Here is a 26,395-nt window from a genome sequence, read left to right as displayed (position 1 = left end):
GACTAACTCTAGTGCCACCTATTGGAAGTAGCAATCCTTCCTAACTGTCAAATGTGGCCCTTTAACAAGCCTTTTCATATGACTTAGGATTTATGCCAGGTCAGAACCTCAACTTGAAGATACGGTATTTCAGGGTGATTGCCTCTCATCAGTGCAAAGTATGAGAGATGATCTGGCTGTATGAGAAGCTATAGTGGGGTCTAAGGGGAAAGTCTTATGAAACTTTTAGGATTGCTACTTCCAGTAGGTGGCACTAGAGTTCGTCTCCTTCCTCCCTGAAGTGACAATTTGAATATTTCCCAGAGGAGCATTTCAGCTATAAGACTCCTCTCTGGCAGCCAGACTGGTTTGTCAGGTCTCCGCAAGGAGAAAAGCTTTCCCCTTAGATGATATCTTCAAACACATCTGTGGGGATTTAAAAAGTGTGTACTTGGCAACGCGTTTCAGAATTGATCTTGATGCCTTTCTCAGGGAGTGTATGAGGAAGGCATCAGACTGATGTAATTCTAGTTGAATGGAAATACTGTGGATAAACGAGAGCAAATAGGGTTTTACCCTGTAAAAAGGTGATACTTTAGTGGGATGGTGGCTCACCTTGTGTGGTTGTGTAGCACACATCCCTGAAACTAGCTGCTGCAGACACCACAGGCTGAAAGGCTGAGAGAAATCTAAAAAGAACCAGAATGGTGGTGTGGTTGCCTCCACGGTGCTGGAAATAATGATATATCCAATACATAGAAACTTTATAAAGGTGGTTTATTCAACACATTTGAAAGTGTTCCTCACTACTTCATCAGGAGTTAAGTTGGTGGCTCTCTTGATAAAGAAGTGAGGAGCACCTGAAACGCGATGAATAAACCACCTTTGTACAGTTTCTACGAATTGACTATTTCATCATTTCCAGCAGCGCAAAGGCAACCCCACAACCAATCTGGTTCCTATTGAATTAATCGAGTTGAATGGGTGCACCAGCAGCTGATATTCTATCTAGTGCCGGTGGTAGCACTTCTCTTCTAGGTAAGCATACTATGTTAAGTACTTGTCTCTCCCTGACTATTTCCTACTTTCTAACAATGGACTCTACACCATAGACCAACTTTTTTTGTCTATAGACATACAGTAACTTGGCATATGCATATATTAGAAAATAATAGTGGTAAAGGTCCATTGATTTAGAACTCCTATGATATTCGAAACAGTTTCTATAACTCAGAATTTCCAAATCCTATGTCCTTCAGGGGAACCATCAACAATGCTGGAAAATATAGGCAAAATTACTGTATAATATAGCTATACATTTTTACTGGCAAAATAAGTCATATGAAATTGTTAACATAAGGCATATAGGTCTGGAGTATTCCTCTACCTATGCTTTAAACAGAAGGTTTAAAGTGACAAATGTCGCTAATAGGCCGAAATATAAAAAAAAGAAAAAGTATATTGCATCATATAAAGTGAGTTTATTGCGTTTGCGAGTGAGCAGTGTATAAGACAAGCGCATGTGTCTGCAAAGCTAATGAAAACGTTATGTTGACACATATACGGTTTATGGTTAAGTAAATGAGGGTCTATGGTTTCAGCAAACAGCATGTTCTGGAAACTGTCCCATTCTATGAATGTAAATGACGCAAGACTTACCTGCAGCACTTGTGGGTATACTGGTTACCAGAAGAAGCCTAAATGCCAATGATAGAAACCTAAAAAAGAAAAAAAAGATAATGATTAGTATATACAAAATTTGTGAGTACTAAAAATTGCTTAGGAAAAAAATGATTGAGACATTTTTTAATACCGTTATTAAAATGGCATATTTGTCCAAGTATTACATAACTGTTAAAAAACAGTTTACACTTATTCGTCGATACACTGCAAAAAAAAAAAATAGAATTATAAAACATTCTAAAGTGAGTAAATAACCTTTAAAAGGGTTGTCTACTACTAGGACAACCCCTTCTGATTCCACATGTTTCACCCAGGTAAAAAAATAAAACCTATAGTCACCTCCCGTATCGGCATCATTCTAGCAATGTCCAGGATCCCAGTGGTGGGGCTCATGTGGGGTTGTGACATCATGCGAGCCCCAAGTCGAATCAGCGCCGACTTTGGACCAAGTGAGCAATCAGCAGGAAGTGAGCGCCACAGCTGCGCTCACTTCCTGTTAAATAACTCGTTTAAGCCAGCGCTGATTAGATATGGGTCTTGTGTGATGTCACAACCCCACATGAGCCCCGCCACTGGGATCCTGGACACTGCTGGAAGGGCGCTGATACGGGAGGTGAGTATAGGCTTTATTATTTTACCTGGGGGAAGCATAGAATTTAAAGGGATTGTCCTAGTGGTGACAACCCCTTTAATTGTTGTGAGGGTCAGGAGCCAGTAGTCTCTGCTGGGAAAATGCCTGGCTTTATGTAGCTTTCCCATGCAAAATCATTGATAAGCTGATCGCTCAGTATCCATATTTTTAAACCTATTCTCTTTTGGTACAACCCCTTTAATTAATTCAAGTTATTCTCTCTTTCCCTCCAAAGACCTCAAACGCCTATGGAAAATAGAATGCAGCAAAACAATAAGGAGCAAAAGTAGATTTTCAGGGTAAGTATTTTCAAACGACATATAAAGAGGAGGGAAAGGCCTGCCAAGAATGCCCATTATTATGTATTATTTATAAGTAGATTCTCTTCTTGCATAGACTTACATCTCCGTAGAATCTCACTCAGCAGATATAACATTTATTGGAATTCAAGAAAATGCTCGAATTAGATGAGAATGTTGCATTTCTTACAGTGCCAAAGGTAAGATACAATTTACAGCACACTAAAGGCAAGCGTGACAATGTTTTTTACAAGAAATAGAATAAAAAATCTTCTTGAATGGATTGCAGTCGTCTGGTACATTGCACCATATATTGCAATGGAGCTATAGACAGGAGAATAGCTAAATCAATGTTGTAATGCCTATAGGAAATCTTAGACCAGGAACACGCTGCTTTATTGTGTCCCTTGGCTTTATTGAACAATTACTGTAATGCAGCCGAGGGACTTGAGAAACAAAGGGAGGGTGGGTTGGGGGAGTTGGTTATTTCCCAAACCTTTTAGGTGGTAAGAGAAGGCTCCTTTTCTCAGAACTCTACTCTCAACAGTATATTAAACTCTTACAGAACATATTTCTGGAAAATAATAATGATAAAAAGGTCCGGAATTTTCATTTTCTAATTTGTTCTTTTCTGTGAAGTATTTTAAGTTTCTATTCAGCTCATTTTAAAGGGAACCTGTCAGGTCCAATAAGCACCCAGAACCACAAGCAGTTCTGGGTGTATATTGCTAATCCCTGCCTAACCGTCCCTGTATACACTAGAATATATAAAAGGATCTTTAGAAAAAGTATTTCTAAAGATCTTTTATCTTATGAGCGCGGCGACTAGTCCCAAGGGCGTTACATCCCTGACTAGTCCACAGGGGTGTACTAACATGCTAATGAATGCAGCATCAACAGCGGGGCCACATGTACCTCTGTTCGCTGTGACTGCTCTTCTGAATGCTCAGTACTTCCGATCATGCCCAGTAGACCTCTCAGAAGCCGGGATGCGTACACCCGGCTTCATACTGCACATGACCGGAAGTGGCCGGCATTCAGAAACGCAAACATAGGTACACGAGGCAGCGCTGGTGATGCTGAATTGATTAGCATGTTAGTATGCCCAGAGGGGTGTTCTAAAGTGCTAAGAGGGCAGACTAGTCGGGGGATATAACGCCCTTGGGACTAGTCTCCGCGATCATTAGCATAAGATAAAAGATCTTTAGTAATTCTTTTTCTAGCTATCTCTTTATTTATGCTAGTGTACACAGGGACGGTTAGGCAGGGATTAACAGTATGCACCCAGAACTGCCTGTGTTTCTGGGTGCATATTGCACCTGACAGGTTCCCTTTAAATGATCTTGGTCACCCACATCAGTAACAACCGCTAATGGCAGCCATTACAATGCCCATAGGTGATGTCAACCAGATCTCAACAGAGACTCTGCAATGTGATGGAATGCCATTCTGTATAACACTGCCAATTTATATGCCACTCATGTATGGTCACCTAGTTATCTTCTCTGCAAGTGCCCTGAGGAAAATAATGTTGTAGAGATAGTATAAGTAGCAGGATAGCAACCAATGATATTTTATGGGATGAATTATGAGTGCACTGAACTCATAACAACCCTGTAACTCTATCATGCCCTTCATTTGTTTATAGGAGTGTAGTTAAAAAGCACGGCATGGTGGTACAAACACAGCTAAGGCAGTATGCATGTAGAGACACAATATAAAGTAATAACCATACAAATCTGTACGAATAAAACCCCACTTGAACTGGAAGTAGAGAAAGCGGCATTTGTATAGTAAAATGGTAAAAGCTAAAAGGATGCATTGTTTCGAGACAATCAGTTCACATTATTCAGTGCACAAGCAGCCACCTGAGCTATGGAAAAGACCGTGTGCAACCAATGCAGAAAACAGTAGGAGGACATGGAAATAATACAATTACAGTATCCATAATGTATAGCTACTAATTGGCTCAGCTTAAATCTGACATTAGACCATTATGTGACCGCATTCTGCTATAATAAGCTAGGAAGGATAATACATCTAGGAACTTCCAACTATGCAGAAAGCTCAGAAATTCTCCACAATTAATATATATATATATATATATATATATATATATATATATATATATATACAGTCTAACCTTGGATTACGAGCATAATAAACGTTAACATTAACGTGCTCTTAAACAAAGTTACTCTTATATCAAAGCAAATGTAACATGTAAAACAAATTAAACTGCACATTAGCATCCAAAAGAATTGTTGGTGTGCGAGAGGTACCGTATAAGCAAAGTGCTGTACTGGTTAGCCGAAAGAGTGTACAATACTGTATCCACAAATGCAAATTGATAGAAATGCTATAGATAGTATATACTGTACTGTGCAATGGTATATTGTATATAGTACTTATGGACAGAAGGTTACCTCCAGAGCGGGTCAGAGTGCGGTGAAAGGACAGAACCAGATGTGCGCACAGTGGGAATTTGCTCTTATTGCAAATTAATGCTCTTAAACCAAGTTACAAATTTTTAAAAAGCTTTGCTTGTCTTGCAAAATGCTCTCAAACCAAGTTACTCTTAAACCAAGGTTCCACTGTATATATAATATATATATATATATATATATATATATATATAATATATATTCATATATATATATATATATATTTTCATATACCGGTATATATATATATATATATATATCTATATAAAATGTAAAATGTGCTGTGCTTTGGATCATGAGCTGTTACGAACCTTCTCCGTACTTTCTTCTTCCAATCATTTTGGTACGGGTTGATCTAAGGGGTACTTTGCACGCTGCGACATCGCTAGCCGATGCTAGCGATGCCGAGCGCGATAGTACCCGCCCCGTCGCACATGCGATATCTTGTGATAGCTGCCGTAGCGAACATTATCGCTACGGCAGCTTCACACGCACTTACCTGCTCTGCGACGTCGCTCTGGACGGCGACCCGCCTCCTTCCTAAGGAAGCGGCGTAACTCGGCAGGCGGCCATTAGAAGCGGAGGGGCGGAGATGAGCGAGACGTAAACATCCCGCCCATCTCCTTTCTTCCACATAGCCGGTGGAGGCAGGTAAGGAGATGTTCCTCGCTCATGTGGCTTCACACACAGCGATGTGTGCTGCCACAGGAACGAGGAGCAACATCGTATCTCCTATTAGTGCGACATTATGAAAATGTTCAACGCTACACAGATCACCGATTTACGATGCTGTTGTGATCGTTTATCAGCGCATCTAGGCTTTACACGTTGCGACATCGTTACCGGCGCTGGATGTGCATCACTTTTGATTTGACCCCGACGATATCGCAGTAGCGATGTTGCAACGTGCAAAGTACCCCTTAAGGCCCTGTCACACACAGAGATAAATCTGCGGCAGATCTGTGGTTGCAGTGAAATTGTGGACAATCAGTGCCAGGTTTGTGGCTTTGTACAAATGGAACAATATGTCCATGATTTCACTGCAACCACAGATCTGCCAAAGATTTATCTGTGTGTGTGACGGGGCCTTTAGTGTCATTTGTGAAAAGTATGCTTTTCCAGACCTGGGCTGGCTTCCTTAGATGTTTTTTGGCAAAGTCTAATATGGCCAATTTTTAAACTTGAGTAATGGCTTGCTGCTTGTGATGAGCCCTTTGTATTTGCTCTCATGATTTCTTCTCTTTGTGGTAGACTTATATACAGATACACCTGTTGACCTACCATGCTGAAAACACTTGGGCACACAAATCATCAAGATCTGCTGTTGGCAGCTCGTTTTGTATTTGCCAGCCATTGAAGACCCAGATGTGCTTGATGGGAAATAAGCCTGGAGACGCTGCAGGCCATAGTAGCATATTTAGGCCACATAGCATGCTCAAGTCATGATCTTATAAAGCCGCAGCTTATAAAGAGCTGCTAATATAATAAAAAAAAACATATATACCGTATTTTTTGGTTTATAAGACACACTGGATTATAAAATGCATGCCAAATTCAGAGCAAAAAAGTGTGAAAAAAACAAAAATTGGGTCCATTTTATAATCCGGCAGGGTCACAGCAGGCGTGTGTGTCCCAGAAACTGTCGGCTGTGCTGGGGCTGTGGTGGCTGGGGCAGCTGTGTTGTTGCTGTGACAGCTGTGCTGGGGCTCGGGTTGAGGTGGCTGGGGCAACTGTGCTGGTGCTGGAGCAGCTGTGCTGGTGCTGGAGCAGCCGTGCTGGTGCTGGAGCAGCTGTGCTGGGGCTTGGGCTGCAGTGGTGCTGGCGGTGGCTGTGGGTGATGAGGGCTTCAAAGAAATGGTGCCCGGTGTCAGCGCAGATTGAGCTCTCTGCTCAATGGCAAGTCAAGATCTCATCTGCGCAAGCGCCTCCTCCGGGTGCCATTTTCCTTAAGTTCACTGCTGGGAGATCAATGGGCCGGATGCACCGCGTGCGCAGATGAGATCACCGACTTCAGGCAGCATTATTGTAAGTCCTCACTGCTGCAGACCCCAGCACCACCCGCCGCAGACCCCACACAGCTGCCGCAGCACCAGCCACCACAGCAGCAGCCACGGCAGACCTCACACCAGCCGCCGCAGACCCTGCACCAGCTGCCGCAGACTCTGCTCCAGCTGCCGCAGACCTCACACCAGCCGCCGCAGACCCTGCACCAGCTGCCGCAGACTCTGCTCCAGCTGCCGCAGAGCCTGCACGGCCACCCCAACACCAGCTGCCGCTGACCCCACACAGCGGCAACAGCACCTGCACAGCTGCCACAGTACCAACCCAGCCACCACAGCCCTTGAACAGTTGTCGCAGCATTTCCCCAGCCTCCTGCGACTCCTTTCCACCACGTCCGTTAAGCTACATTCCAATTATAAGACACACCCTCACTTTCCTCCCAAATTTTTGGGAGGAAAAGTGCATCTTATAATCTGAAAAATATGGTACGTTTCTGGAGTTTCTTAGAACTGCTGGTAAAGTAGTCGATATGAGTAATATAAAATGATATCTTAAAAAGAAAAAATAAATAAACAAATTGAATTCAAATTCATTTAATGTTCTCTTAAAATATTTATACAGAAAAAGTATTTTTATTTCCATTGGAAAATTCAATATATTGGAGAACCAGAAAAAACATGTAAAAGTGGTGTAGCCTGCTCTCTGTAGAAGATAAATCTACCGGAGCAGTAGGATGTAAAACACCCAAAATATGCTGCAATGTTCTTGAATATATTTTTTTTACTACATTGCCCTTTCCATTTACATTATGCTCCAGTCCAATGTATTGGACAGGAGAACCCCTATAACGTACTGCTAACAACTATGTTACATGAGATGAGCTGGTTAATTTAGAGTTTCTTTGCATTTTACCTACAGAGAAAGGTCAAAGATGTTACAATTTCCAATAATAGTCCACAAGCGCGTAGGTGAGCGCGTACCATTGTATCCGCACATCATATTTCAGCACAGATCTTTATGTTCTATTTTGGTTCCATTGTCTTGCATTGCAGTGAGTGATATATCGTTACATTATCAGAGTAAAGTATGTCTCTGTTTCATTCTGCTTACATAATAAAAAGGATATAAAAGGTATACAACATAAAGGCGCACATTTTTCTTCCCTTCTATAATAGCTTGGATGAATACATTTTATTCTTCTAATGAAAAAAAATAAAAGTAAAAGTAAGGTTATGGGTTTTTTGTCATTTAGGATTTGAGACATATTTCAAAATTCTCGTGAAAGCCTTTCATAATCCTCTCCAATTGCATTCAATAAGAAATCTGAATTAATGTTCATACAACAATGAATTTTTCCATTAATTACATGTTTCATAGCTTTTTAATTTTTAAAGTTGACAATAGGAATAAGTCCATTGAGTTCAACCCATAGCACAACATGTTGATACAGAGGAAGGCAAAATCCCATCAGACAGATGCGAATTGCTCCATATTAGGAAAAAAATTAGTTCCTGTCTCCACATACGGCAAGCAGACTAATTCCCTGGATCAACGCCCCATCACAGAATCTAGTGCACATAAAACGTAATATTATATTTTTCAAGAAAGACATCCACCATTACAACATAATGTTTCAGAGATTTCCATAGTCTCACTGCTCTTACAGTAAAGAATCTGCACCTGTAATTCTGATTAAACCTTCTTTACACTAGACATAGAGGATGCCCCCTTGTCACTGTTTGCAAATTTAGGTGTAAAAAACCATTAGAAAGGGCTCTTTACTGTCCCCTCATATATTGGTACATCGGAATTAGATCGCCCCTAAAGGCCGCTTTACACGCTGCGACATCGCTCAAGCGATCTCGTTGGGATCACGGAATTTGTGACGCACATCCGGTCGCTTTAGCGATGCCGTTGCATGTGACACCTATGAGTGATTTTGCATCGTTGCAAAAATGTGCAAAATCGCTCATCGGTGACATGGGGGTCCATTCTCTAATATCGTTGCTGCAGCAATAACGAAGTTGTTCCTCGTTCCTGTGACAGCACACATCGGTACGTGTGACACCGCAGGAACGAGGAACCTCTCCTTACCTGCCTCCCACCTGCAATGCGGAAGGAAGGAGGTGGGCGGGATATTTGTCCCGCTCATCTCCGCCCCTCCGCTTCTATTGGGCGGTGGTTCAGTGACGCAGCTGTGATGTCGCTGTGACGCTGAACGAACCACCCCCTTAGAAAGGAGGCGTTTCGCCGGTCACAGCGACGTCGCAGGGCAGGTAAGTAGTGTGACGGGTCTGGGCGATGTTGTGCGCCATGGACAGCAATTTGCCCATGTCGCACAACCAATGGGGGCGGGTACCCACGCTAGCGATATCGGAATCGATATCGCAGCGTGTAAAGTGGCCTTAAGTCTTGTTTTTCTAAACTTAATGACCCCAAGTTTAGTAACCCGTCTTGGTATTACACTCCACCGATTCCCTTAATACCCGTGGTTGCTCTTCTCTACGCCCTGGTAACTAAGTTCAGCTGACTGTGGGGTTTAGATGACTGGTCAGGTTTCTTATACTGTCTTATTGGCATTTACTTAAATACATCAAGCCCTATAAATTCTGTCCAGACTTGCAGAAAGGACCTAAGCACCTGGCCTACCCCCACAGCAATTGATTAACAGTTTTGTATACTATGTACAAAGGAAAATCTGTTAAATCAAAGTCAAAAGGCAGAAGAATCCAGACTTACGGTATATATCCTTTTTATCACAGTATTGCTATTCTGTTTCTTTGAATTGTCTCATAAAGAGAACTCTGTTACACATGCCGTTTAGTGATTTCAATGTCATTGTGTCATAGCAAGAAGCTGCTTATGATAATGACTTCCAACTTGGTAGATTTAGCCAAGATTGATATTGTTCGTTATTAATTTAAAGGGAATCTTTCATACCAAAAACGCTTTTAGCCTGCAGATATAGGGTTAATCAGCAGGTTAATGGCATTATAATGCTGTCCGGCTGCTTAACTGAAAGTGCAACTGCCGGAGGAAAATTAATTTCATTGATCCCAGGAGCTGCAGGCTTTCAGTCATAGAGGTGTGCACAGAGCGGCTACAGTCATTGTTCACAGCATTGTGAGTAGCAGCTGTAAGAATACCCCTTCAGTTTGATTGACAGCTTGTGGTACAGTACATCTTTGCAGAGCGAAAGGTCAATAAAAAAAGTGGGGCGTGCTTAAAACTGCTGCTTACTGTGTACTGAGCGGTGACTAGTGGTTTTTTACACACCTCTATGATTGAAAGCCAGTTGCTCCTGGGAGGAACAAAGTTCATTTTCTCCTGGTAGTCACGCTTTTAAGCTAAGGAGTAAAATGGAGCAAGTGGAAGGCGAAAAAATAACGCATTTCACTCGGACCCCTGTTACTCTATGGGGTCACTCCCATGAGCGATTTTTATTTCTCAGCCCTAACTGGACCGACAAAATACTGTAATCGCAGCATGCTGTAGGTATAATCTGATTCGTTTTCACTTGCACCCATACAAGTCTATGGGTGTGAAAGAAACATCGCACTGCACTCACATTACACCGGAGTCCAGTGCAATATACGTATCACCTGACAATGGAGGACATGGGGAGTATAATGACACGCGGCTTACACTCCAACAAAGCGAGAGGCGGGGGCCATTAGCATAACGCATCTGATGTTCTCACATCGGATGGTAAAGTAAATGCCCGTGTGGCCTTAGCCTTAGGAAAGTGACTGGACAACATTGTAACACTATTAATCTGTATATTAACTCCTTTCAGCAGGTTAATAGTGTTTGGAAACATTGTAGGTTCATTTTAAATATTCTCCTACATTTCCTTTGCAACAACTGCTGCAGATTCCTACAGAGATGACAACCAAACATTATAAGTGTTCCTGATCCAACTGGTTTCGTACTAAATATGAAACATAATTGTATGATTGCTATAACCCCACGGTTCTGAGAACAGGGGTTCCAAATTCCCTTGTGTGAACAGAGTTGTAAATCAAATGCATGAATTCGACTCTATTCCCTTCTATGAGAGGGACCGAGATAGTGAGACAGTCATGCCATCAGTCCCATAGAAGCAAATGTGGTGATAATCATGCATGCTGACTACCACTCTGTTCCTAACAATATGACCCCTAGAAATCATACATGTATTACCTATCAATGTATAGTTCAAACCAGATGTTTACATACATTATCTATAAAGACACATCTGCATGTTTTTCTCACTATCTGACATGAAATCAGAATAATCCTTTCCTGTTTTAGGTCAATTAGGATTACCAAAATTATTTACATTTGCCAAATGCCACAATAATGAGAGAGTGAATGTTCTAAGGCATTTTTATTACTTTTTGCAAAGTCAAAAGTTACCATACACTAAGGGGTACTTTGCACACTACGACATCGCAGGTGCGATGTCGGTGGGGTCAAATTGAAAGTGACGCACATCCAGCATCGCAGGCGACATCGTAGTGTGTAAAGCCTAGATGATACGATTAACGAGCGCAAAAGCGTCGTAATCGTATCATTGGTGTAGCGTCGGCGTAATCCATAATTACACTGACGCGATGGTCCGATGTTGTTCCTCGCTCCTGCGGCAGCACACATCGCTGTGTGTGAAGCCGCAGGAGCGAGGAACATCTCCTACCGGCGTCACCGTGGCTCCGTAGGATATGCGGAAGGGAGAAGGTGGGCAGGATGTTTACAACCCGCTCATCTCCGCCCCTCCGCTCCTATTGGCCGCCTGCCGTGTGACGTCGCAGTGACGCCGTACGACCCGCCCCCTTAATAAGGAGGCGGGTCGCCGGTCAGAGCGACGTCCCAGGACAGGTGAGTCCATGTGAAGCTGCTGTAGCGATAATGTTCGCTACAGCAGCTATCACAAGGATATCGCAGCTGCAACGGGGGCGGGGACTATCGCGCTCGGTATCGCAGCATCAGCTTGCGATGTCGCAGCGTGCAAAGTACCCCTAAGAGTACTATGCCTTTAAACAATATGGGACAGCCGATATGATGATGTCATGTCTTTGGGAGGTTTATTGGCAACATCCTATTTAGACACACCTGTGGATGCACACCTGAAGCACACTGCTTCTTTGTGTAGCATCATGGTAAAGTAAAAAAAAAAATCAGCCAAGATCTCAGGAAGAGAATTGTGGACTTGCACAAGTCTAGCTCATCCTTGGTGCAATTTCCAGATAGCTGAAGGTGCCTCGTTCATCTGTACAAAGGGGTGGATCCTGTACGAAGTGGCTCCTCCAGAATGAGTCTCGCTGGATTTTTAAATTACATTCGGTCGTCCCTACGGGCCTGAAATGAGGAGCTTTTATTTACTGGTTTCTTGGGCTGACGTTTGTCCTTTCTAAAATTCTCTTTTTAGGTTTATTATTCCTTCTCTACACTGAATATCAGGTTCCGTACCAGTTTTGGATTATTATTGCCTTGCAGCCTATAGCTCATTCGACATTCAACATGAACTTCGACGCCTTGGTCCTCCATCTTCATCTCACGTTGTGATCTTCTTTGGAATTCTTGGGGAACTACCTGCAACTCAACATGTATGGACTTATGTGATCCCTCTTTTGCCTCACGTGTGGTATTGACTTCATACCTACTTTTGGTGCTAATGGAGCCAATGCCTCTCTTCACGCATGCAGGCGATATGCTTACTCATTAGGTATCTTCTATATGCCTTTATATGCGTGCCTTTGCCCATGATCTTAACGAGTGACTTATTGGGCATTACCGATATGCCTGCATGAATGTTATGGTACCATCAGTTTCTTCATAATACATTAGGGCTGGTTTACTTTGTGGATATGAACCTGTACTTCGGTTATTCCTTTTGTGGCCATTTTTTGTTGGCATGCTCAGGCCTCAAGGGATATTATATATTCTTGAACCTTTAACTGGTAATCAGTGATTTCTTACATCCATCGTATATTATGCACATGGTGATGCTGCATCATGTTCTGTACCACATGAGTATACTATTGTGCTGTTCTCATGTGGAATTTAATTCTGTATGTATTCCCACACTTAAAATACACTTTGCCTATGTATATCAACTGACATGGATTTGGTTTTGTATCTCCAGATCTTAATATAAATCTTACAGATGTATACATCGCTCCATATGCTTTGACATTGCCTAATTGTGTCTCACTAAAATGTCTCATGTTGGTCTATTCATGGTATACAATGCCCCCATTACATACGACCATGGGGCCTCGGGCATATGGTTGTGTGTGTAGGTGCACGTATATATATAGGTATATATATGTGTGTATGTGCATATGCCTGCATGCGCGTATGCATGTATGTGTATATATATTTCCTGATACTCCATGCCGCTGTTGCGCTGTATACATGTATGTATAAGGACATACTACCGGTCTTCTACCTTATACTATATTATTGCTTGCGGCATTCTTGCCATCTGCGGCTTATTTTGGCTTTACAATCCCTACAATATGCATCTTACTGATGCTATCATCACTGCCCTGTGACTATTTGCAAACTGCCTAACAAATGCCTTAAGAATATCCCTACAATTTATATTTATATTTATTTTCATTTCACCGTTGCCGTGATTCTATCAGCATATGGAATATGATACCTTAGGTTGCGTTTCTCCCTTGTGGTTGCTCATATACCTAGCACATGCGCATAATCGTTAACACACACGCCATTGAGCCTGATACTCTGCTGTTCCCATATGTGACCCACGCGGTGGTCTGCGCATGCGTGCGGGTGACGCTCTGCTGACTACAGCTTTTTGATCCTTGTGCCTTCCCGTCCCCACCGCACTGCACACGCGCGGGCACAGTAACAAGGAAGAAAGAAATGGAGCTTACAAAGGCTGTTCGTATAAAATATCAAAAAGCTTTATTATATAAATTTCTTTTTGTTAAAAATTGGTTTCAATCATTATAGAAAATATACATATATGGTGCTAGTAGAGGACAAGGTGAATTACCACATATAAGTGGGGGAGCAAAGGTGATAAACACCCCAAGTAGGGGAAAATTACTAGCAGGGACAAAGGGTCATGAGTAGTCATAAGTAGCTGGCTAATAAATATGGCGCCTCTGTCCTGACAGGATACGTAAATATGTATAGCCAAATCGGCATAAGTCCTTTAGACAGGGCAGAGGTTCCAAAAATCAGACTAATCATAGGAAAAAGTCACAAAATGACTAGCTAACAGATATGGCGCCTCTGTCCTGACAGGACACATGAAAATGTATAGCCAAATCGGCATAGATCCATTAGACAGGGCAGGGGCCACCCAATAACAGACCAGTCATACGGAAAAGACCCTAAAAACCCATAACTTACACATAGTCAAAAGGGGGTGATCACCAGAGCGTCCCACACCAGTGAAAGGAGCCTTCCTACGCGCGTTTCGCACGGATTACGTCTGCTGGCTTCATCAGGGAAGGTGTACGGCAATTGCCGTTCAAGGACCTTAAATAGGAAGTCACATGACTTCATTGGGCAGACCAGGACCTAGAAAATGTGTCCCAGCCAATCGGATCCCCGCTGACGCACACGCGCACCGCGCGCCCAGCATCACACGCCCCACAGCCGTCCAATGGGAGAGGGAGCCCGGAGCACAGCAACTACGTGCTCCAAGGCCACCCCCACCCAACAAGGACGGCCAAGGGGCGGGCAAGACAGGCGAGCGGCGCGCACGGGGCACGGAGATCAGAGGGCGGGACACAGCTCCCAGCTAGAGCCCGTCAAGCAGCCAGTCGGGTTGCCATGACGGCGCGCACCCAACGCGCGGCGAGAGTCCACACCAAGTCCCCGGCAGTCCAGCGAGGGGGGACGCGGCGGCCCCCCCCACCCAAAGGGACGCCGGGCAGGCAGTGGGGACAAATCACCGCGCGATGGGAGTGGTTACCGCTTCCGTGTTATCGGCAGCACAGGTGAGTGCACTTGTGCTCATATTTACTTCACTATATATATGCTTCTGTTTAACGCAACAGCACTTTCCCTGCAGGTTACCACTTATTATCTATTTATAGATACATACAATCTTCCCCTGCTTTACCTCAGGTGTACCAATATATTTATGCCATTGCTTATGTACCATTGTATCCTCCACGTAAGCGCCGCCCCTCATTTGATGTTGCATCCTTATTGTACCGTATAGTTATATTTTTGTGTATGTACCAGCTATTGTTATAATATACACATTCCTTCTGGTCATTTTTTGCAACCTAGAGCTACATATTGTGGTTTTACATAGGTTTCCATTCTATGTATGTATTAGCATATATGTTTAACAGGATAATTGTAGTCTTGTTCATTGTTCACCATGGCCATGGTTACATCTGGGTTTAGCTCAGCTCTGAGTGTGATGTTCTTCATGTCTTTTTAAGTGTTTTTATCCAGTGTGTTGAATAAAGCTTTTGTATATTACGACTTATATTGTGTCTGGTGTGCCCCTGATGTATATGCGATGTTCTTTCTCTCTCCAATTTTCCTAGCTTTGCACACCGCATCAGGGTGCACCCGCTCTTACTATCGTGATTGGTGGTGCGCTCCAAAAAATACAACTATCACTGCTTCTTTGTGTAGCATCATGGTAAAGTAAAAAAAAAAATCAGCCAAGATCTCAGGAAGAGAATTGTGGACTTGCACAAGTCTAGCTCATCCTTGGTGCAATTTCCAGATACCTGAAGGTGCCTCGTTCATCTGTACAAACAATTATACACAAGTACAAACAAGATGGGAATGTCCTGCCATCATACCGCTCAGGAAGGAGATGGGTTCTGTATACCAGAGATGAACATGCTTTGGTCAGACATGTGCATATCAACCCAAGAACAAAAGCAAAAGACCGTGTGAAGATGCTGGTGGAAGCTGGTAAGATTGTATCATTATACACAGTGAAACGAGTACTGTATCAACATACGCTGAAAAGCCGCTCTGCCAGGAGTGAAGTTATTGCTCCAAAAGAAACATAAAAAAGCCAGATGATTTTTTGCAAATACACAGAGGAACAAAGACTTTCATTTTTGGAAACATGTCTTGTGGTCTGACGAAACTAAAATTGAACTGTTTGGCTATAATGACCATAGTTACATTTGGAGGGAAAAGGGAGAAGCTTTGAAGCCTAAGAACACCATCCCAACTGTGAAATACGGAGGTAGCAGCATCATGTTGGGGGGTTGTTTTGCTGCAGAAGGGACTGGTGCACTTCACAAAATAGATGGCATCATGAGGAAAGAAGATTATGTCTCAAAACTGAAGCAACATCAGCCATGAACTTAAAGCTTGGGCGGAAATAGGTCTTCCAAATGGACAATGACCCGAAGCATACTGCCAAACTGGTTACAAAGTAGCTTAAGGATAACAAAGTTAATGTTTTGGAGTGGCCATCACAAAGCTCTGATCTCAAAGCTATTGAAAATGTATGAGCAAAGCTGAAAAGGCAGGTGCAAGTAAGATGACTTACAAACATGGCACAGTTACCCTAGTAATTTCAGGAGGAATGGCCCAAATTCCTACCAACTATTGTGAGAAGCTTGTGGAAGGAGATCCAAAATGTTTGACCCAAGTCATACAGTTTAATGGCAATGCTACCAAATATTAATGAAATGTATGTAAACGTTTGACTTTGCAGAAAGTAATAAAAATGCCTTAAAACATTCTCTCTCTCATTATTCTGCCATTTGGCAAATATAAATAATTTTGGTAATCCTAATTGACTTAAAATGGGATGGGTTTATTCTGAATTCATGTCAGATAGTGAGAAAATGGGCATATATGTCTTTGTAGATGGTGTATGTAAACTTCTTGTTTCAACTGTATGTAGTGGAAAACCCCCTTAAAGGGAATCTGTCAGCAGGTTTTTGCTACCTCATCTGAGAGCAGGCAAAGAGAACCTGAATCCAAGGATATATACACTTATTTTACTGGGGTGCAGCAGTTCTGAAAAAAAAACCAACAGAATTTTTAAATTTAACAATGCAACAGAGCTGAGAAAGGTAACCCCACCCACATGAGGCTCTCAATGTACAATGCCTATACCCAATGAGCTGCTAATCACTGCAGGGGATGGTGTCCAAAAACTTGGCTGGAGTCAGCTAGTCACAGCAATGATAATCACCAGGTGGTAAAGCCTTTAATTTAAGTAAACAACACCACAGCTTAATATTGTTGAATTCTGTTTTAACCCTTAAATCATGTTGTCTTCAGATTACATAGAAAAAACCTGACAGTTTCTATTTAAGGCTCAGAGGATACGGGGCAACATCTTGGCTCATTTATATAGAATATAATTGTAGTTTTATAGTCTGAATGCATCTGAGACCTGGTAATTATATCAAATCTAATAAGAGTGTGCATTGTTCTATTAAAAAATGTATGAAAATCTTCCCTTTTGAGCAAAAGTAATGATGAAATAAGCTCTTGGAGCAGTAGAAGTGGAAGTTTTTAGCTGTTGTCCTGTACAGTTATCAGTGGGATGCTATATTCTACCTTTATAGCAGCAGTCTAAGATTTGATGTGCTTACAGAGAAGCCATGGGGAATCTGAGTAAAAAGTAGAACATTTAAGCCTTTTGAACATTCAATCCTAGTACTTGTTGTATTGAAAGTTATGACTAAGGTAGACACAAAAGCTCACCTAAATAGATAAAAAGTCCCCTTAAATAGAATTGTAAGTGGGTCAGTTCTTATACATGGCTTTTGGACTCCAGACACGGCTGATTTGTAGGGGTTCCAGGATTTGGATCACCAACAGAGAAAATAAGGATACAAGGATATTCTTCCGCTACATAAACAGTAAGAGACTAAAAAATATTACTGGTGAACCCATCACAACTAATTTAGGTGTAACAGTGGAAGAGGAGTTCGTGAAGGCATATTTTAAATGCTTTCTTTGTTATAGATTAAACAAGAAAATCCAATGACAAATGACATCTTTAAATATTGCAAATTATTAGTTAAATGTCACTTTCTTACCCTGGCAAGGAGCATGGTGCCACCTCAAAAACACTAAAATAGACAAATCACCGGGTCAAGAGCATACACCTCAGAATACTGCAGGAATTAAGTACTATGACAGACCATTATTTATAATATTCAAGGATTCCATAAAAACAGGATCTGTTCAATAGGACTGGCGCACACAGTTTCTGAGCTTGGAAGCCAGAGACCAGTAAGTTTAACCTCTATTGTTGGCATGATATTTGAATGTTTTTAAACCCCTTCACCCTCGTCGATTTTCCGTTTTTCATTCACTTTTTCCTTCTCTTCTTCCAAGAGCTATAACTTTATATTTTTCCATCACTATAGCCATATGAGGACATGTTTTTTTTGTGGTAAGAGTTATACTTTTTGAATGACACCATATTGTACTGTAAAATGGGAAAAATGTTGCAATTACGGTGAAATTGCAAAAAAAGCGCAGTTTAGGTTTTTGGGTTTATTATTTTTCTATGTTCACTATATGGTAAAACTGCCTTGGCATTATGAATCCCCAATAATATATGATTCATCAGGTCAGTACGATCTAGTGACATCATCACACCTGATGCGATGAAACTCAACTGCTGACTGACAGGCTGACTGGTTGAGCAGGGAGCTGACAGCTCACTGTTCCACCCTTTGTATTCAACTGTATCTGTGTCCTGAGGATGAAGATACTATTGAAATCCAGATATTGGGCTAGGGAAGGGTGTGGTGTCATCCAGCACTGGGCCCCGCAGGGCTGCTAAGTCTGCCACTATTAGACCAGGTGAGTACGATCTAGTGATGTTATCACACCTGCTGCGATGAAACTCAAATGCTGACTGACAAGTTGACTGGTTGAGCAGGGATCTCATGGCAACCTGTTTCACCCTTTTTATTCAACTGTATCTATATCCTGAGGATGCAAATACTATTGAAATCCAGATGTTGGGCTGGGGAGGGAGGTGGTGCCATCCAACACTGGGCCCCCCAGGACTGGTAAGTCTTCCGCTATTAGCCCAGGTCAGTATGATCTAGTGATGTCATCACACCTGCTGCGATGAAACTCAACTGCTGACTGACAGGCTGACTGGTTGAGCAGGAAGTGGATAGCTCCCTGTTCCGCCCTTTGTATTCAATTATATCTGTATCCTGAGGATGCAGATACTATTGAAATCCAGTTGTTGGGCTGGGGAGGGGGTGGTGCCATCCAGCACTGGGCCCCCCAGGACTGCTAAGTCTGCATAAGATGGTTCTTATTTAGATTTGTATTGAAGTGAAAGAAAAGGTAGTTGTTTTGCAAAATGGTATCTATATCTACATTCTTATAAGCAAGAGTTCACAAACAGCAAACCAAGTGATATTCCTCAAGAATTATAGAAAAGGAGAGCTTTAATGGAGCAATATATATGGTAATTCATAAGTGCAGAGAGATTACATAAACAGGATCTTCAGTTTGACAAAGATGGTAAACGAATATTGGAGGAGAATCATGGAGATATATAATGAAACATATCCAATGTGCACTCATTGTGTAGGGTTCGTGGAAGAGCTTATCATCCAAATATCTTCATCATTTGACTAGACATCGAGTTTAGTATAGACGCTGGAAGGTTACATACATAGTAACAATAGGAGTGTATAGCATTTCCTATATCATTATATATCATCATATATCATTTCCAATATCTCAAAATGCACTTGCCCAAGGGTTTTTGATTTCTATGTGTAATCTAAATCGGAGACCGTGCCCAGGGATTCCCTAACAAAACAATTCTTTTCAAGTTGCTTGCTGAGGTTAGGATAAAGCAGATCGTTCCTGGCGAGAAAAGACACAGTTTGGCTGTTTGTTATTGAGTCTGGAGCCCAGACAAGGAGTAATTAGATAGAAACCACAGACAGATAGCGGGCACATAGCCCAAAATATCATACACAACACACATTGCCTAGAGATAAGGAGGATATGTTCACAAGGAGGAGGAAGAAATCAAGGTATCTCAAGGATGGTATTAGTGACAGGGAGGGAAGGAGTGTGGTATTCTAGAATGGAAGCAAATAGCTATACACAGCAGCAACCAAGGTGCACAAATGGGTCAGAGAAATGGGGAGTGGGAGAAGGAGATAAAAGTAATAGCCATTGAGTAGATGAGTTAACACTGACTATTACACTATATTATGCATATAAAATCACTTGATATACATACTTTATCTTTATTAATCCATAATAATCTTTATACTGATCTTTTAACTCCTTCACAACACGGCCAATTTCTTTCACTTCTTCCCAGAACCATGTCTTTTATATTTTTTTGCCCACATACGTGTTTGAGGACTTGTTTTTTTGGAGGATGAGTTGTACATTTCAATAACATAGTGTACTGGAAACCAGGAAAGAAATCCAAGTGAAATGAAATTGTGAAAAAAAAATTGAATTCTGACAGTTTTGGGGGAATTCTTTTTACTGCGTACATCTTGTTGTAAATATGACCTGGCTATATGATTCTCCTCTTCAGTACGATTATGGAGATGCCAAACATGTCCAGGGGTGAATAAAAAATCAGAAGTTTGACATTTTTTTTTGTTGGGTTGTATCTCCATTTTCCAAAACCCGTAATGTTTTCATTGTTTAGTCGATAGAGCCGTGTGAGGGCTTATTTTTGCGGGGCAAGACAACATTTTTATTGATGTACTATTTTGGCAAACATATGTCATTTTGATCGATTGTTACAGCATATTTTGTGATATTGCAGCAACCCTAATTTTGGCAATTTTGAATTTTTCAACCGTTTCTTACACCGGTTAATGACTTGCGCCGGACATGGACGGGGTTAAAGGGTAGCTATACTTTCAAGTAACTTTTCAGAATAAGATGTTTACATAAGGTATACATTATTTATGGCCATTATGTGAATTGTATATTGCAATCTTACCAGTTTTCCCTTCGGCAGGAACATCTAATTTGAAGTTGACTGAACTAAAACAAGCAATCCTGCTTTTTATTCCTTAGTAAACACACCGACAGAGCAATAGCAGTAGGGAGTATACTAAACAGCAGTACTGATCACATGTAGATGTGAATCCATCTCTGGCATGACATAAAATATGTTTTGTTGAAAAGCTGAACACATTCTTCCTGTGTCTCTCTGCCTAATTTCTTACTTTGTAATATGACATTGTGTTTCCAATGGAAATGTGTCTCCCATTACAGAATGCACTAGGAATATTAGTTCAGTGCTGGGCTCTGGCACCTTAGGGTCAGGCTAACTTGCCTTTAGAAAGGTATTGGCTATCATCAGGAAAGTATGGAGAGACTTTGGTCTCTTACACTCTATAAAAACTAAATCGAAAATTGCTCTAGAAATATAAACACCCATATAAAACACCAATACTTGCCTATTTTTAAGACGCATTGCCTGAAGACTCTACCTTCTGTGGAATTGTCTTGTTCCAAAATGAAACCAAAAATTCTAACCAATGTGTTTTTAGATAAACTATAAAACTATACAATATAAAAAGATAAACTTTTATGAAAATAACAATTTATGTATGTAGACTAGACACAACATTTCTGTATCACAGCAGTGCAATGTACCATGAATGTTATTAGCTTCTGTGAATGGGTAAATGTTGCACATTTTCACTCAAGCGAAGGTGTGCAGTTGCCATTTTGGCACCTTTCATATTTTTGCAAGTTTGATAATGTTGAGTGAGAAGCATAAATTGAACTTATTTTGCAATCAAGCAAACATGTTAACTAATGCTAGTTTGATGCAAGCTAAGCAACAATAGCTCAATAAGGATCTCATGTTAAATACTGAATTATTTTTTTATGCAGGAAAAAAAACTAAAGCGCTTTAGGTTATGACAAAGGACAGACTATGCGACCAGCTTAAGGCATACCTATCATTTGAGATGACTGTATAGAATAAGATATCATGAACTATTTTTGCCATTATACCGTATCTTGCATATTTCATCCACTGCATGCTCTCTTTCTAATTTTCAGTTGTTTCTGAACTAGTGCATTGAGACTAACCTCTATGATGTCTCTCATAAACATTATACAGAGACATTAGGAATTCCTGCTCTCCTGACTCTATATAATTGTCACATGGGGTTTAGCTCAGAACTCACCAAGTGTTTTTTTCCCTGAAGAAGGAGGCAGCTGTGGCCTCTGAAACGCGTAGGAATGAAATGAAATAAAAGAATTGTATGTTCAACACCGATGTCCGTGGTCTTCAAGCGCGGCGCTAAACCTGTCTTCCTCCAGTTCCGAATTTGATGTTCCACTTGTACAACAGGGCTGCTGCTGGACCACTTAGGCACTCGCTTATGCCACTAAAGGAGTTGTGACTGGCACAACCCGATCAGGTGAGTGCACCACTTCTTTATATTTTTCACCCAGTAAATCGAATAAGACCCTATTGCGCCTTTTCTCTCCCAATTTACGGTAGGCTTGGGCATGTACCAAGCTGTGTTATCTTTGGTTCAGGCCTTCAAGAGTTAAGTACTGGTAGCCTGGTAATTGTCTCTGGAGTCACATGTCGTTAGAGACCTATCACAGTTAATTTCTGCCCTTTTTAAGATTGTGGCTTTGGTCCTCCCATGCCGATTATAGCTTGTAACAATACCGGTCTTTGTGCTGTGGTGTTCTAGTTGCTGGATATCTTCTGTTATCTGTTCATTTCCTCCCTGTTCTTTATTTCTCCTGAGCACGTATTGTCTATACTGCTGTCTGTGCTTGCAGTGAGTATGAGTTTTGGTTGTTCCCTGTCTGTCTTTCTGTGTGGGATTAATCACAACTGTCATGGCCCACCCCGGGAGTGGGGTAAACAGGGTATTAGAGTAGGGCTGGTCAGGAGCAGGGCTAGGCTGGCGGTCCAGACCATTACACCATAAGTTACAGCCTTAGAAATGTAGCTTTAAGGCCCCGTCACACTAAGCAACATCGCTAGCAACATCGCTGCTAACGAACAACTTTTGTGACGTTGCTAGCGATGTTGCTGTGTGTGACATCCAGCAACAACCTGGCCCCTGCTGTGAGGTCGTTGGTTGTTGCTGAATGTCCTGGGCCATTTTTTAGTTGTTGCTGTCCCGCTGTGAAGCACAGATCGCTGTGTGTGACAGCGAGACAGCAACAACTAAATGTGCAGGCAGCAGGAGCCGGCTTCTGCGGAGGCTGGTAACCAATGTAAACATCGGGTAACCAAGAAGCCCTGTCCTTGGTTACCCGATATTTACCTTTGTTACCAGCCTCCGCCGCTCTCACTGTCAGTGCCGGCTCCTGCTCTGTGCACATGTAGCTACAGCACACATCGGGTTAATTAACCCGATGTGAAACTCACATCATGAAACTCGCTTCATGAAACTCACAGTATTGAAAAAAATAGATGAATAATCCATGAATGATATGCCCTGGAATAAGTGGTCTTAAGCAGGGGGAACAGTGCAAGGTGATAGACCCAACTTTCACATTTGCTCTATGATATACAGCTCTCATACCTCTCTATAGGCCAACGATATCTCACATACCATATTTTTTACAAGTGACAGCTTTTGTTAGAGATTACTAAATATGCAAATATGGCCACCAAAATCATTATTATAATGAATAAAATCACTCCAAAGTAGAAAAGAAATCAGCCCTATTATGTACAATTATGCCCAATTATCTAGGAGTTTAAAGGGAAGATGCCGCCAGGTGGATGTTCGTCTCATTTGAAAATGTCTTTGTCTGCTGCGATTTGCTGGCCCAGAAGACTCTGTATTTTTCCATGTCTAAAAGTTAAATTTTCAAGGGAAATAAATGTATTAAATCGACACAGATCTGCAGGGAACCTTGACGTCTGTTCCCATAATCTTTGCAGATGGCAGTTTAGTGCAATTAAAAAAAAAAATCTTTAAGAAAAATTTAATTAGCACATTTTTAGGCAGATAATGAACAAATGGTTTAACCTGTTCAGCAACATGACACCAGACGAAAGCTGATTTCGGATAGAGAACTGTGAAAACAGGTCAGGTTTTATAAACTGGAATTCATGTCTGTCGGTCAAAAGGTGGAGCCTTAGGCTATGTGCGCACTGGGAAATGGAATTTTCTTGAGAAAATTCCGCATGCTCTTAAAGATTACCGCACCCGCGGTAAAAAACCGCGGCAAACCGCACCCGAAAACCGCATGCGGTTTGCCGCGGTTTCACCGCGGTATTGTTCGCGGTATTGCCGCGGTTTTGCCGCGTGCGGGTTGGGATGTGCTTTATTGCATTCAATGCAATAAAGCACATTGAAAAAAAAAAAGTCATTTAATTCTGAGATAGTAGATAGATAGACAGAAGAATAGATAGAGGGATAGATAGACAGACAGATAGAGGGATAGATAGATAGATAGATAGATAGAGGGATAGATAGACAGACAGATAGAGGGATAGATAGATAGATAGATAGAGGGATAGATAGATAGATAGAGGACAGATCGCTACATTTCCCACGGTCGGCAGTGAGTCCACATTACCGGCCGTGGGAAATGACCGGTAATTACCTCTGCTGTCTGCTGCATTCATTCAGCGCTGTGTCTGTGACAGTCGCGGCTGGATGTAAGCAGCGCAGGACCTGTGGATTACGCCGGAGCTTTGGTGCGGGAGGGGTTAATAAAATGGTGAACGAGGCTTGTTTGTTTTATTTAAAATAAAGGATTTTTCGGTGTGTGTGTGTTTTATTCACTTTACTTACGGGTTGATCATGTCAGCTGTCACATAGACGCTGCCATGATCAAGCCTGGAGTTAATGGCGGTGGTCCCCCACCACCATTAACCCCTTGTATTACCCTGCTGCCACTGCTACACGGCGGCAGAAAGAGCCGAGGACACTCCGGTAGTGCCGCATAATGCATGCGACAGTCCCGGGGCAGCTGCGGCTGATATTCTCGGCTGCGGGAGGGGGAGTGAGGCGGGGGACATTAACCCTGCCCCTCTCCCTCCCCAGCCTGAGAATACCGGGCCACCGCTGTGTGCTTACCTCGACTGGAAGGTAAATATGCAGCGGAGCCCACGTTCTTTGTTTTCTATATTTCCGTTTTCTTTCTATGTGTGTTCTATGTGTCTGTGATCTGTGTCTGTGTTCTGTGTCTGTGATGTGTGTGTGAGGGTGATGTGTGTTTGTTTACTCTCTGCTCCGCTTCCTCTTCCTGTAATGACATCACTTCCCTACAAAACCGCAGACAGGCGATGTACATTACCGGAGGTAAACCGCGAAATACCGCAGGGAATAACGCAGGAAAACGCAGTGAACCGCACAGAATTTGCTGCCTGCGTTATTCCCTGCGGGATTTCATGATTAACATTGGAGTCAATGTAGTGAAATCCTGCAGCGATGTGCGGAAAAGAAGTGACATGCACTTGTTTTTGCTGCGGGAATCCCGCAGCAAAACATGCAGCTGTCAAATTCAGCCTAGTGCGCACAGGATTTTTTTTGCCCATAGGTTTTGCTGGTGATTCACTGCAGAGATGTTATGAACATTTTCTGCAGCGAAACATGCAGCAAAACCGCAAAAAATCCGCGGCAAAATCCGGTAAGTGCGCACATAGCCTTATTGAGCCATGATTATCAGCGGAGACAACTCAGTGGGGTCCTGTACCAATGGTTAAGGAGGGCTAAAGGATCAAATACTTAATTAACCTTTAGACGTAGGGGATTGTGGGAGATGAACGATAAAGTGTATTATTTCATCTTACATAAACTTGTTCATTTATATAAACATGACACAAATCTAAGATGGCCGCTGCATCCTGCCTTCTACACCCTACCCTGGTATGCAAGGAATGTCCAGGTGAAAGAAGATACCCATATAAGGAGAAAACCCAGTGACCAACCCAAAGACTAACCCACTAACCAACCCAAGTACCAACCCACAGATCAAACCAGGGACCAACCCACTACCAGTGAACACATCTGAGCATGCTCACTGTAGAGCTAACCACATCCCTTTTTGCTTGTCTATATAAGCTGGTGCTTTGTTAAAAAAAAGGCAGTTGAAACCGCGCCATTCTCTGATCGAGGAGAGGTTACATCCGACTCTTGTCTAGTGTCATTCTTTCACGCATGCACTTGATCCATATTCATTAGTCCAGAGAGCAGGCAACTGAGTGACACCGGTAGTGTCCACCCCAACATAATTTCAACACATCATAACATCATAATGTGAAGCTTATGTAGTCATTAAGTGGAAATTAAACATTAACTCCTTAATGACCAAGCCAATTTTGACCTTAATGACCAGGCCAAATTTTGGAAATCTGACCAGTGTCATTTCATGAAGTAATAACTCTGGAACGCTTCAAGAGATCCCAGTAAATCTAAGATTGTTTTTTT

General features: G+C 42.0%; 1 protein-coding gene across 3 annotated transcripts in view; it reads right to left on the bottom strand.

Moving 5' to 3' along the window:
• Window positions 1–26,395, bottom strand: part of NCAN (neurocan) — a 350,580-nt gene that overhangs the window by 241,117 nt on the left and 83,068 nt on the right. For all 3 annotated transcript variants that reach the window (XM_075315342.1, XM_075315351.1, XM_075315359.1), the window contains exon 2: window positions 1,639–1,697. In XM_075315342.1, the coding sequence (XP_075171457.1) occupies window positions 1,639–1,697 (59 nt within the window). The remainder of the gene's footprint in view (window positions 1–1,638; window positions 1,698–26,395) is intronic.

This window comes from Anomaloglossus baeobatrachus, chromosome 1, assembly GCF_048569485.1.
Source record: "Anomaloglossus baeobatrachus isolate aAnoBae1 chromosome 1, aAnoBae1.hap1, whole genome shotgun sequence".
Taxonomy (NCBI): Eukaryota; Metazoa; Chordata; class Amphibia; order Anura; family Aromobatidae; genus Anomaloglossus; species Anomaloglossus baeobatrachus.
Note: the sequence above shows the minus strand (reverse complement) of the source record. Positions and strands in the feature narration are given on the sequence as shown.